Raw genomic sequence first — 13416 nt, forward strand, 5'->3', positions numbered from 1 at the left:
TCACCAACAAAAATGGAATGCTGGAGAATACTCACTTCCCAAGTCCGATAAAAGGGAACACTGCCACATAATAGCAGACGCAGATGATAAATATCAGCCACAGGGGTAAGGAGAAGTCCTTCACATCAGTTAACTTAATAACTTCACCTTGAAAAGAAAAGGAAGAAGTTATCAGCATAATTTTGCATACTTAGGTCAGGATTATTTTTCTTTTATCATGTGATTAACCTTTGCCATTCAGTTTACAAAATACTTTTCTTAGTAAATTACTGGAACATAGCTTCTGGGAAAACTTAAAAAGACATTAGAAAAAAACAAAATCTAAGATTAGCGTCTACTTCCCTGCTGTCTTCCAGGAACATTCATCATTTTGCAAATACACAAAGTGCAATCAAGAATGTAAATTCTGCCAAAAGCACTTAAGGGAAAAAAATGTACCCCAAAATTTAGACAAGTAGAAACAGATTGGAAAATAAAAAATAAAAAACATGCATTAAGCCTCACTGGGCTCATAATACTACATTAGGAACTTATCTCATTATAAATGACCTTCAAAGGTCTACAATTCCCCAAAGACTCATTTTTCTTGCGTTTAGACTTACCTGTTTTTCCTTGTGCTTTATGAAGGATTCTCTCTGCTCTCTGATCCAAGTAAGCAAGAACCAAGGCACAGATTAGTGAAAGTATACATGTTATACCCCCTATAATAAACAAAAGAGAGAGAGAGAGAGATTTTTAAAAGATAACAACTGAAGGTTCCCAAGAGGCAGTACCTTATAGTAACAGCAGAAAACTTAGCAAATGAAACAGATGGCATCTAGACACACTTAAGAAAATCCTACAATTACTAAACAGGACAGAAGGGAAAAAACAGCATGTGATAAGTACTCAACAAACAACAGTGACTCTTACTATATTATTTTCCAGTAGAAGGTTGGAGACTAGAGGGCAAAGACTAGAACGTACTAGTCTAGTCTTGTAATGCAGAATACAGACTTTAAGAAAGTGGATGACAGCTAGCAAATCTATACTAATTTCTTAACTAAGTCTAAGCATGATTATTGACAGATGCCAGAGGGAAAAAATTATAAAAGCAAAGTGATTCTGCGATCATCACATCTTCCTCTTGATTCCTTCCCAAAGTCTGTAACCCTTGCTCCTACCCTTTGGCAGCCCAAAGGGCCCCACCCTTCCACAGCACCGCTCAGCCAGGCTCTCCTTCCTTTGTGTAATCAGCATTACTCACTAATGCTGATCTCGTAACATTAAAGCAAATCAGGATAGAGAGTAAATAAAGTCTACGCTTCTCAAGATTTTTAAAAGAAGCTCAATAAAATAATGTGGTCTAGCTGAAAATTGTTAAATAAAAGTCAGTAGATGTGGGTTCTACTTCTTCCACAAGCTGAATGATGTCGAACACAGAACTTAACCTCTCAGGGCTTCAACCTCTCCATCTGTAAAATCAGAGGCTTTGACTTGATGGCACAGATCTTTTCTGGCGCTAAAATTCTTTATAATTCTTAAATTTTCCATTGTGGAGAGGACTGGAAGGAATACTGAAGAGCATCTAAGAGTAAGAAAAAGAGGTTTTAAGTAAGGTAAGGGATTTGAGAGGGCAGGGAGGAAAGGAGAAGCCTCTAGACACAGGCTGCCTATTCAAGATTTCCTCTCCACTGCCCTCCTACCAAGCCCTACCAAGGAACTATAAGGAATAAAAGATGGCACAGAATGTTCACCTCACCATCCCACAGATCTTTGTAGGGCTCTGCAAATGGCCCTCTTACCCACTATGGAGCTCAGTTACAAAAATCCACTGCTCAGAGAAAAGCACAGGTGGGAACTCCAGAAGACCTTACACGGTTCTCACTGATCCACCCAGCAACCAGCATAACCAACTCTTACCTAACAGAACTTAGGCCAGAAGGGACCTATACGCTTTTAGTCAAACACCTGAAAATTTACAGAAAAGAAAACTGAGACACAGAGGTTAACTTCCTTGTCCAAGATGACAGAACTAGTTAAAGCCAAGACTAGAACCCAGACTCCTGACTAGATTTCCCACCACATCACATCACCTCTAATGCCTATAAAATCTTAGCTCCATAGCATACTAATTGAATTTGCTCAAAAGGAAATAATTATCCCTCTGCTATAGACTAGTAACACTTTACATGTACAAAATCTCTGTTTTCAGAGTTTTCAAATACACCCTCTTATTTGCTCATCATGACAAAGCTGAAGTAAACAACGTGGGACAAAATCCTCCATTTTAAGAAAATGGAAATACTGGGTGTTATGCGCAACTAATGAATCATGGAACTTTACATCAAAAACCAGGAATGTACTGTATGGTGACTAACATAATATAATAAAGAAATATTATTATTAAAAAAAAGAAAGAAAGAAAATGGAAATAGTAACACAACTGGGTGAATGATTTACTACTCCTAGTTAGGTCCAAGAACTCATGAACTGTTCAGGCAAAACTATAACCAAAGTGATCTAACCCCAATTCCAGTGTTCTTTCCTCTCTGCCACCATACTTCCTATGACATGCTTTCAGAAGAGACAAAACAAGGGATATCAGGAACCACTAACCAATCATAAGTGTGATCCCAAGGGTTGTGTGACCAGCAGAACCCAACGAAGCTTCAACCTTAGAATACAGCCATCCCATGAGATTCATGTTTACTGTACTTCCCTGAAAGAGAAGGAAAAAACATTTCACTTATATATACTCTGCCTTGTTCAATAAAGGATGTGAGAGGCTAGGAGAAACAGGTATAACAGGATCCAGATTAAACAAGAGCTAAATTTTAAAAAAAAACACTACTAGGAAAAAACTAACAAACTAAGATAAAGCCACAGATAAGATTACTGCACACGCAAAAAAAAATTGCTAATTTATAGAAAATGCTAATTAATTGAAAACAGCACAGTACATTTAGAATTTTCTAGCAGCAAAAGCAAAAATGAAACAATGAGTGACAAAATTCACAGGGTACCTAAGAATAAAATAAACTTTCACTCAGAAAAAGCACATCCTTTGCTTATACTGACATCTTTTTTTTATAATACTTTTTTATTATATTATGTTAGTCACCATACAGTACATCCCTAGTTTTTGATGTAAAGTTCCATGATTCATTACTTGTATACTGACATCTTAAAAAAAAAATTCATCCTATCCCTACGAAGACAATAAAAGTTACAGAAGATAATATTCTCATTCACTTATTCATTCAGCAATTACTGAGCCCTGATCGAAGCAGTCACTGCTCTAGCTACTGGGACTATAACAAAGAACAAAACAGAAAAATCTCCAGCTTTCATAAAGCTTACATCTCAGTGGAGCAGAAGAGGTAAAACACATAGATTAAATTGTGGTAAGTACTATTAAAAATAAGGGGGGGGGGAAGCAGGGAAGGAGAGGAGAACGTAAAGGGGCGGAGGCTTCACTGAGATTGTGCCTTTGAGTAAAAATGTGAAGGAAGCTAGCCACAAGGTGATCTGGGAGAAGGACAGAGCATCCAGGCAGAAGGAACAGCCGGTGCACAGGCCCTGAGAGTGCACACGGCGGCATGCTCAAGGAACAGTCGGAGGGCAGAGACTGAAACACTGTGAAGGAAGAAGAACACGAGAGACCCCTGGAGAGAAAATGGTGGGGGAGCAGGTTATAGGTAATAATACAGACTTCTGGATTTTATTCTGTGTGAGATGGGAAGCCACTGGGGTTTTGAGTAGAGAAGTGGCAGGATTCCATACATTTTAACAGATTTGCTCTGGCTGCGATATCCAAGAGACTACAAGTGGGGATGAAGGTGGAAGCGAAGACATGCATTGGGGGGGCTACGGCAATAATCCAGAACAGAGATGATGGGTCTTGGACTAGGGTGGCTAGCAGTGGACATGGTGAGAAGTGGTCACAATATGGATATATTTTGATGGTAAAGCTAATAGGACTTGCCAATGGAAAATACACGCTGTGGGGGGAGGAGTAATTTAAGATGACACCTTAGGTTTTGCGTGAGCAACTGGAAGAAAAGAGTTGCCCATAACTGAGGATGAGAAAACTACAGCATGAGCTGGTTTGGGGGGTCATAGGTAGAAAATCAAGAGCTGGCTTTGGCCAAATCAGGTCTAATGTGCCTACTAGACATCCAAGTGGAAATGTCAAGTAGGAAGCTGCATTACAGGGGTGTGGAATTCAGGGCAAAGGCCTGGACAAGTGATACAAATTCAGGAGCAAAGACATGCTCTTTAAAACTTCAAAACTACATAAGATCACCAAGGAGATAAGTGTGAAAAGAAAAGAGAAGATATCCAATAACCATGTCCTAGGGCACCCCAACATTTACAAGTTCAGAAGACTGAGATGGAACTAGCAAAACGGGCTGAAGGAGAAACAGAAGGCAAGAGGGAAACTAAGAGACTGTAGTGTCCTGGAACGCAAGAGAAGAAATCAAGGTAGGGGGAATGTCAACTGTGCTAAATTCTATTACTGACAGGTCAGACACTAAAGACTGAGAAATGAACATGTTCTCACAGCAAACACAGTAGCAAATTCCACGCAGCTATTTCTTACAAGATGTTAACTTACAGCATTACTCAAATGAGCAATAAGGTGTAAAAGGAGGCCTACTGGAAACTTTCCTCAATACCATTGAAAATAAAAGCTTCTCAAAGACAGGGATGTTGCCTTAAAAATCTTTTAATTCTAAAATGCCTAACATGACATGGCTTAGCAAGTACTCTATAAATATTCGCTGAAATAATGAGATTAAAAGTAACAAATTACAAATGAGAATCAAAAGGGTGCTGAACTTCCAACCCCCAGTAAGATATAAATAATACGTGAGGAGTCCACTGCCTAAAGGTGTAACGGTAACAGATCAAGTGTCAAAATGGACGAACTCACAGCTCAGGCTACAGAAAAATCATGGAGAGCTAAAGCCAGAATCTCTATGACCATTCTGAATATGCACAGGGACAAGGGAAGCGCAAAAATACTGAAACCCCATCTACCCCAGCAGCTCTGTTATGGAATCCTTTGGTCTCATGGGTCTCACAAAGACCCTAAGCACAGAAATCAGGTCAAAGCTGAGCCACCCTGGCTTAAGAGGAGATGGCTACTTGAGGTCTGGTTCACTCTACCTCCTCCTCAGGTCCTTCCATCACCCCAGTAACCTCCAGCCTGCATCCTCGAAGCCCCTGAGAGTCCTTTCTAAAAACTAGGGCTTTCAGAATGCAGCTCAATGGATTAGAGCTAATTTGTGACGACACAGAAAAGAATCTGAAGACCACCAGTAGCCACAATGATGTCACCAAGATTGTATCTTACTTCCTTCTTCGGTAAGTTATTAGACAACAAGACCCACAAACTGCCACAGATATACCTTGACTTGCACAAGATACATAATGAGGTACTCAGAATATCCTTGTGGATAAAATTTAGACAGTATGAGAAACCACAATAGCTAAGAATTACAAATTAAAGTCCTATTTAGGTGTTTCTAATCAAAAATGATTTTTTAAGTAATAATAGTCTCTACTATCAAAGCTATAATAAAAATGATCCTTTCATATCCCACAAAGCGATGAGACTATTGTTCTAAGAAACCCTAACAAATCCTCTTGACTCAATTCCATTCCTAGCAACCTAGCTTCAGCATACAATCAGAGATGCAGACAAGTTGTATAGTGTTACACAGCAGCGCTATCTATAATGGCCGAAAAATTAGAACGAACTTACATGTACAAAAATCACGAAAATGTTATATAGATTACATGTGTATCTTATACATTTCATATAATGAAATAGTACTTTAAAAACTTTTTGTACTTGATTTCTTCTTCCCTAAGAATATGTTGCAAGCATTTTCAGGCCATAACTAGTCTTTGGGACCTTGATCTTCAATGGCAAGGATTTTTTTTTTAAAAAACCTCTATCCATAGGAGTTTAGGAGGGGAAAAAACCTAACAGGGTTTGGGATGGCCAAACACCTTACAGGCTGTATTAATAAAAGTAAAACGTTGTTTCCGAGTGTGCTCTATCAGCCCAAACCTGAAACACCATGAACATTTCCAGGTTCCAAATGCTGGGAAAAGTACCGAACACCTGCAGTAAGCCCAGGCAGGTGGAAGCACCATGGCCAAGGAACTGAGACCCATGTCATGTGGCCTAGACAACCACAGGAAATGAGCATGTCCGACGAAGAACTTAAAAGCTATCTTTATAAGCAAAGTGCTAGTGCACAAAAGAGGAAAGAAATATTAACTGGAGGGGAAAAGTGGGAACAATGAGAAAAAGCTACTTGTGGAGGCAATTTCATCTCTATGTGAGGTTGAGCTTCATAAAGCCAACTGAAGTAGAGGAGCTGCCCGATCACACAGTGACTGAGCTTCCAATCACTAGAAATGTCCAAGGAGAGTCTGGAAGACTTCCATACCAGGGATGCCAAAAATGGGCAAAGAAAATAGATGACAAAACCTGTAAGATCCCTCCCAATGCTTAGATTCTTCAAACTAATGAATGCACAATTAGTCCTTTTAGACTGTTTCCTAAGTGAAGTAAGGTTAAAAATGCCTTAAAATAAGGTAAATGCTTTACTATGATCTACAGATATATATAAAAAATCAATATCTAATATAGCGAGCAAAAACACACTTCATCCCATTATTTTTAAGAGATAATTATAAGATTAAATCTCCAACTTCCTGTTTGGCTTCATTAGATTTGTCATACTTACAATTCTAGCCATACTAAGTTGCAGTCCAAACACCAAGTTTAATTCTTTGCCTTTAAACCAACTCACAGCGTATGTATTCTGGGCAACTGCTAAGGACTCCCCGCCAATCCTAAAAATGAGAAAAGGAAGAAAAATTACCGCTTTTACAGAAATGCCACAGTTAGCAATGCAAGTTTAAAATTTTGACACTTCTCCTATCAAAAGGTGTCCCCACCCCTGAATCTAGGTGGGTAGACTGCTTGCATCAGTATAATATGGTGGAAGTGGTACTGTGTAATCAAATCTGACATCTGCCTTTTCACTCAAACATTCACACTTGAAGCCTTGAGCCATCTTGTAAGAAGTCCAACTACCCTCAGTATATCATGCTATGAAAAAGCCAAGCCACACGGAGAGGCCACATTTAGACACTCCATCCAGCAGTGCTAGTCTTCAAGTTGTCCCAACCCCAGAATGAGACATGTGAGTCAACAAGCTTTCAGAGGATTTCAGCACCCAACCTTCTATGAATCTTTTGCACTAAGGCTCCAGACATCTGGTGCACAGACAAGCCATCCATGCTATACCCTGTTCAAATTCCTGACCCACAAAGTCCACAAGCACATTGTAACAGCTGTATGACACTGCTAATTTGGGGGACTGTGGTATGCCACAATAATAACCATGACCTGTAATAAAAGGAGCCTGGGTTACATCACCACCTATGCTATATAAAATGTTCATATGGGAAGAGTGGTTCATACTTTGTGGAAACATAAAACTTCACATTTTTCAGGCCAATACCATCCATATTCCAAATTTTCCTACTTCCCGGGTTTTAACTTTTGTTCTGTAAGTTCTACATATTGACCACTCCCCTCTAGGCCTTTAGTTAGGCGATTCTCCGTCATATCCTAACACTGAGCCCTCCTCACTCTGTCCTAATCCAAAAATATTCCCCTTCTCTTCTACTAATCCAAACCCTATACTGATGTCAAGACATACTTCATCCGAGAGGCCATTTCTGACCACACCTCCATCTCTGGATCCCTTTCATATTTGTATATACTTTTTGTTTCCTTCTATTTCACCAAGAGCACTTTCTGGGGTACATTACATATGTCTACATGTCCCCAGTACTTACAAAAAAGCTTAAATAAGTTATGTCATCTGCATGTCTCAGGGCAAGAAGCCCAAGGCTGGACTCAGAATGGATTTATTGAACAGACACTGAAATTTATGAAGAATAATCAGTCTATTGGTATTTTGCTCATTCAAGCCTCTTTAACAGGGTTCAAAAGGACCTGCACATTTATCCACTAAGAAACAGCAAAATGTCCATAAGTCACCAACCAAGCAATGATCAGTCTATACTTTTCTAAATGAGATTTAAGTAAGTCTTTAATACAACAAAAAACAAAACACCCAGGAAAAATATCATTTCTGGAGAACTATTTAATATTCAAACCCCAAACAGAGTTAACTACGACCACTCAAAATTGTTGCTTACTTTAAAGGAAAAGTAAGACAATAAACAGTCTTGTGTATATATAGCTAGATTTCAAGGATTTGAAGTAATTCTCCAGAAAAGACAGAAATATATTTTTGTGAATCTTTAGTAAATTGATAGGTAAACATTGTTGCTTACTTTAAAGGAAAAGTAAGACAATAAACAGTCTTGTGTATATATAGCTAGATTTCAAGGATTTGAAGTAATTCTCCAGAAAAGACAGAAATATATTTTTGTGAATCTTTAGTAAATTGATAGGTAAACATTAAAACAGTAATATATTAGGATGAATGAAATTATTCATAACTTACCCAAATATAAACCTTCCAAATTCCATCAGCCAAAAAGCATTAAATATTCCACCCAGAGCAAAAATCACCTACAACATAGAATATAAATGTAGAATCAATGAAAAAGTAAAGTACTCAAGAGAAATAAGTAACTTATAATGAATTACAACTTCTATAATGGTTTTAACATTCCTTCTTGGTAAATCTGTGAAATTTAAATATTAATGTTCATCTATCTCAAGGTTTAAAATGGACCATACATTATGGTACACGGGCATTTATGGACCCTGCTTAATTAAGTCAGGCATTCAATAAACACATTTTTGCTGGTGGAATCAGACAAGAATTCAAAAGTCACTGTTACATAATCAATGAATGTTTTGAACTTTCTTACCTGTCCAATGCAAACAAAGCAGCTAAAAATAATGGTGCCCCATCTGTTAGAGAGAGAAAGAGAATGAATTAAGAGTATGTCACCAAGTCCTTCAGTGATAATTCTTCAGTCTTCTTTCACCTCTATATATTCCCTCCAAGGAAAGAAAAATGAAGTGCTGGTCTGCCTCTAAAGTCAGCAGCTTTCCCAGGCTAAACGTTAATCTATAGAAGTCTTGACTTCCAAGGGGATTCCAGAGGCTTCAGTAATGGCGATTGTTAACTTAAACCATTATCATCTCTTAAACAAACAAAACTTGTTAAATAATCTTCAAGAAGTTCCCAGGGTTCCCTCTTAAAAATCGACGTTCTTGGGGTGCCTGGGTGGCTCAGTCAGTTAAGCATCCAACTCTTGGTTTCAGCTCATCATGATCTCAGTGTGGTGAGATGGAGCCCGGCATCAGGCTCCACGCTCAGTGGGGAGTCTGCCTGAGATTCTCTCTCCCCCTCTGCCCCTCCCCTACATGCGCATGGACATTCTTTATAAAATTACCATTAAGGGTTTAGAATTTATTTCAAGATTAAGTAATTTTAAGTGGTTATAATTCCTGATAACTAGAAACTTTTTACTTTATTGATTTTTTTGTTTTTCTTTGAGTATAGTTGATACAGTGTTATAATACTTTCAAGTATACAACATAGTGATTTGACAAGTTTATACATTATACTACGTTCACCACAAGTACAGCTACCATCTGTCATCATACAACACTATTACAATATCATTACCTATATTCCTTAAGCTGTGCCTTTTATTCCTGTGACTTATTCATAGCATAACTAGAAGCCTGTATCTCCCACTCCCCTTAACCCATTTTGGCCAACCCTCCATGCCCTCCCCTCTGGCAACAATCACTTTGTTCTCTGTATAGGTATGATTCTTTTTTTGTTGTTGTTTATTCATTTGTTGTTTGTTTGTTTTGTTTTTTTAGTGAAATCATATGGTATTTGTCTTTCTCTGTCGGACTTATTTCCCTTAGCATAATAACTATTTTTAAAAGGACAAACATCAACCAAGTCAATACAATTACAAATCTGCCTACTCACACATTCTATGCTTCGAATATCTGATTGTTTCCCCAGAGTAATAAAATGCCAGTATTAGAAGAGTCCTTAAAGATTCTATGAGTAAACCATACTTCTGAAACTCAAATCCCTCTCAAGATCCTTGTGAAATGGCCATCCCACATTCAACTGAATGTTCTCTAGCACTAGAAAACTTGCTGTGGTTCCAAGGCAATTCAGGGCCCCTCATCAAAATAACCAAGCAAAGTCTTCATCATCCTAAGTAGAATCTGTGCCCCTGAAGGTTCAAGCTAATTCTATCCCTTCAGATCAAGCAAAATAAATTTAATTCCTCCTTTATCCTTAACCCTTCAAAATTTTTAAGTCCCCAAGTCTAAACACTTTGTTTCTTCAATCCTTTTCCAACAGACATGGCTGGAAGATCCTTCGTCATTTTTCCCTCTGCCTTCTGAAAATATTCCCAGACTGCATCCCTCTTTAAGTCTCCACTAACAATACATACACAACCATAAGGATGAAAAGTGACAAAGCTTAAAATGTTATTCCTTCCTCAGCATCTAACAGAAGTGGCCACAAAAAATTCAATGCCCAAGGTGGAAAGAGAAAATCTCACTGGGGCTGGGAGTCACAAATATTAATGTGCCAAATACTATACATTTATCTCTTTCAGTCCCTGTAACTACCTTGTAAGGCAGGAATTATTACCATATTTTACCGATAAAGAAACTAAAGCTCAGGAAGCTAAGAACAGCTCAGAATAGGAACCCGAACAAGTGGCAGCAATGAGATTCATACCCTGGTTTGCCTGATCCTAAGTGAGGACATAATTTACACTTTTAGATAACTGAGTTACCATATTCCCTGAGTACCATTTACAAGCCCCAACCTTAACTGAAATACCAACCAAGTTTCAAAATCCAACTCCAGGAAAATATAAAAACCATTAAAAAAAAAAACTAATGCAGATTATCACAGTCAATACAGAATTTTATTCAGTTCTTTACAGAAATATCTCAATCTAATTCCGTGCTTTCCTAATAATATTTTACCCATAGGTGAGATGTTTTTCAAGCTTACCGTATTCCAAATACTCGGTCTATCAAAAAGCCACCAAAAAAACACAAAACTACATTGGGCCAAGAATACCAGGCATACAGCAGCATGAATTTCGTTGTATTCACCTGCATATCCTATATGGGAAGAAAATAAAACTATTTTTTTCCAAACAGTTAAGTTTAGCAACAAATCAAAACATTCTTTTTGTGTAGAACAGGAATTTCTTAATCATTTGTAGTCACTAAGAGCTTTGAGAATCTCACGACAGCTATGGCCCCTGCCCCAGAAAAATGGTCACACCTGGGATCCCTGAGAACTTCCTGGGTCCACATGCCTCTCAGAGGCTTCATGGAGTCCAGGATCAATTAGATCCTCCATTACTGGAACCATCCCCATCTGCATCTGCCTGTATCTTCCACATTCTTATTCCCATTACACTATATGCACTGGTGATCCCCCCACACGGAAAAAGATAATCTTAGCCCATCCCTACCCCCACCCACTAAATCCTACCTTCTTTCCCTTTCATTCTAGAATGTGAAGGGCCAATCTATTTCTTCCTGTCCAAAGGTAAAAACCTTAAAAAGAAAAAACTATCTGAATACACAAGAAACTGAATATCAAATGTATTTTTACAAAACCAACTAAAAATGCTGACATGGAGAATCCTCTGCAGTCACATCCACATTTAAAAAATCAAAGAACAATAAAAAAGACATATTTAAGAAAGCAAAAAGCTATCCTACCGAATCATTTGTCATTCAGATGATTATGCAATTGGAAAGTGAACTGCAAAAAAAATCTGCTAATACTTTTTGGCAATTCTGTGAAAATAGCACGTAATTATTTAAAGCGTAAAACAGTATCTAGTCACAAGTGGTATAAATGAATTCTTCATGGCCACTCATTCCAACTCAAGAACACTACAGATAGACTACAGATGTTAAAATGGATTCAACGGACCATGTTTCAGACTAGGCAATCTGAGACCCGATGATGCCTCAACAGCTATCCCTTCTCCAGAGCCAACAAAAGAAACAAAGTGAAAAATCAACTTACCCGTTTAACCTGAGTCTGAAGGGCAGCAGGATTATCATAGCAAAAATAGCTGCCTAGAGTAAGGAAGCGCAAACATTTTATAAGTAATAATACTGCCCATATAAAAGTTTCAAGTTGCAAATATTATTCAACTGGTGATTTTCAATGTTTATATGAGGGGCTCAAAGACTGACACCGTGGACCACTTCCCTTCCACTAATATTTTCTAAGTTGTAGCCAGATAATGCAGAGAAAACATGCCAAATCATTTACAAATTATTTTTGTGCATATACAGCAAATATTGGGAATCTAGATTAAGAAGTTAATCAACAACTGTCATTTCACTTTCATCACGCTTCATATGTCTATTATTTTTAGCATCTTCATGAAGCAGCTATATATTCCTTATTTAAAGCTACCAAAACACACACACTAAGGATTTCACAAACATCCCCAGCAGTTTCCTAATAACGTAACCTGAGGTCACCACTTACCATTAGAGCACAGGAATGGAGTTTAACTACTCTGACTGAATCAATATTTGAAACAATAATCTAGGTCAACAAACAAAATACCCAAGATCAAATACTGCAGTGAATACAGCTCCAGGATTGAAGAAAAAACAGAGTTCTAAAAGATTAAACTAAAACATGATGATAATGTCTGTTGGGGGTAATAAAGAAATGTAGAGAGGTCTGACATTCATGCACTCGGATTTAAAGTAATATAACAGATTTTTAGTGGGCTACAAGACAATACTGCACCATTTCCTCATTCTCTCTAGAAGTACATATTAGAAGCTACCAGTTCAAAAGAGAGCAGATTATCATCATAAAGATATGAATTTGGTTTCTAAAACCAGGCAGTTAACCATAATTTACCCAAAATAATCAGTCTGCTTGAGTAGGGGCAATTTTAACTGTTTTGTGTGTTCTGGTTTTTGGCTTCTAAACCCAGCAAGTTGTGATTCCTGCTTTACTTGCTGTAAAGGATACCAATGCCATGCTTTAAAGCTATAGGATAGGCATCATCTTTCCACAAAGTGTGAGGGAAGGGGTGAACAAGGAGTTGCAAAGAAACTAAGCCCAAAGCATCCTTCATGCCTCTACATATTCCAGCAGCAGCATAAAGTTATGCACCATCATGTTTCTATACCTGTTGACGACACAGGTTCTAGCGAGCGCCCTGAAAAACACATTACCTCCATACCATACCACACTGACATCAGAATGCTGCTGAATACATCAGTTGCAGGAATACACGCATGCTTTAGCAATAACTCAAGAAACTGTTTTCAGAGTCAGATTTCGTAACTGAAACCAAATACCGCCAAGA

General features: G+C 38.0%; 1 protein-coding gene across 4 annotated transcripts in view; it reads right to left on the minus strand.

Moving 5' to 3' along the window:
• MFSD1 (major facilitator superfamily domain containing 1) overlaps positions 1 to 13416 on the minus strand; it is a 29977-nt gene that overhangs the window by 15737 nt on the left and 824 nt on the right. For 3 of the 4 annotated variants that reach the window (XM_026497378.4, XM_026497379.4, XM_057315928.1), the window contains exons 2-9: positions 12102 to 12154; positions 11064 to 11176; positions 8923 to 8965; positions 8550 to 8617; positions 6750 to 6858; positions 2599 to 2701; positions 603 to 701; positions 36 to 147 (exon numbers count right to left, since the gene is read on the minus strand). In XM_026497378.4, the coding sequence (XP_026353163.2) occupies positions 36 to 147; positions 603 to 701; positions 2599 to 2701; positions 6750 to 6858; positions 8550 to 8617; positions 8923 to 8965; positions 11064 to 11176; positions 12102 to 12154 (700 nt within the window). Of the gene's footprint in view, positions 1 to 35; positions 148 to 602; positions 702 to 2598; positions 2702 to 6749; positions 6859 to 8549; positions 8618 to 8922; positions 8966 to 11063; positions 11177 to 11555; positions 11621 to 12101; positions 12155 to 13416 lie in introns of those variants that run through there. The other variant, XM_057315929.1, reaches the window with a different exon arrangement.

Source organism: Ursus arctos, unplaced genomic scaffold (assembly GCF_023065955.2).
Source record: "Ursus arctos isolate Adak ecotype North America unplaced genomic scaffold, UrsArc2.0 scaffold_20, whole genome shotgun sequence".
In the NCBI taxonomy this organism is placed as follows: domain Eukaryota; kingdom Metazoa; phylum Chordata; class Mammalia; order Carnivora; family Ursidae; genus Ursus; species Ursus arctos.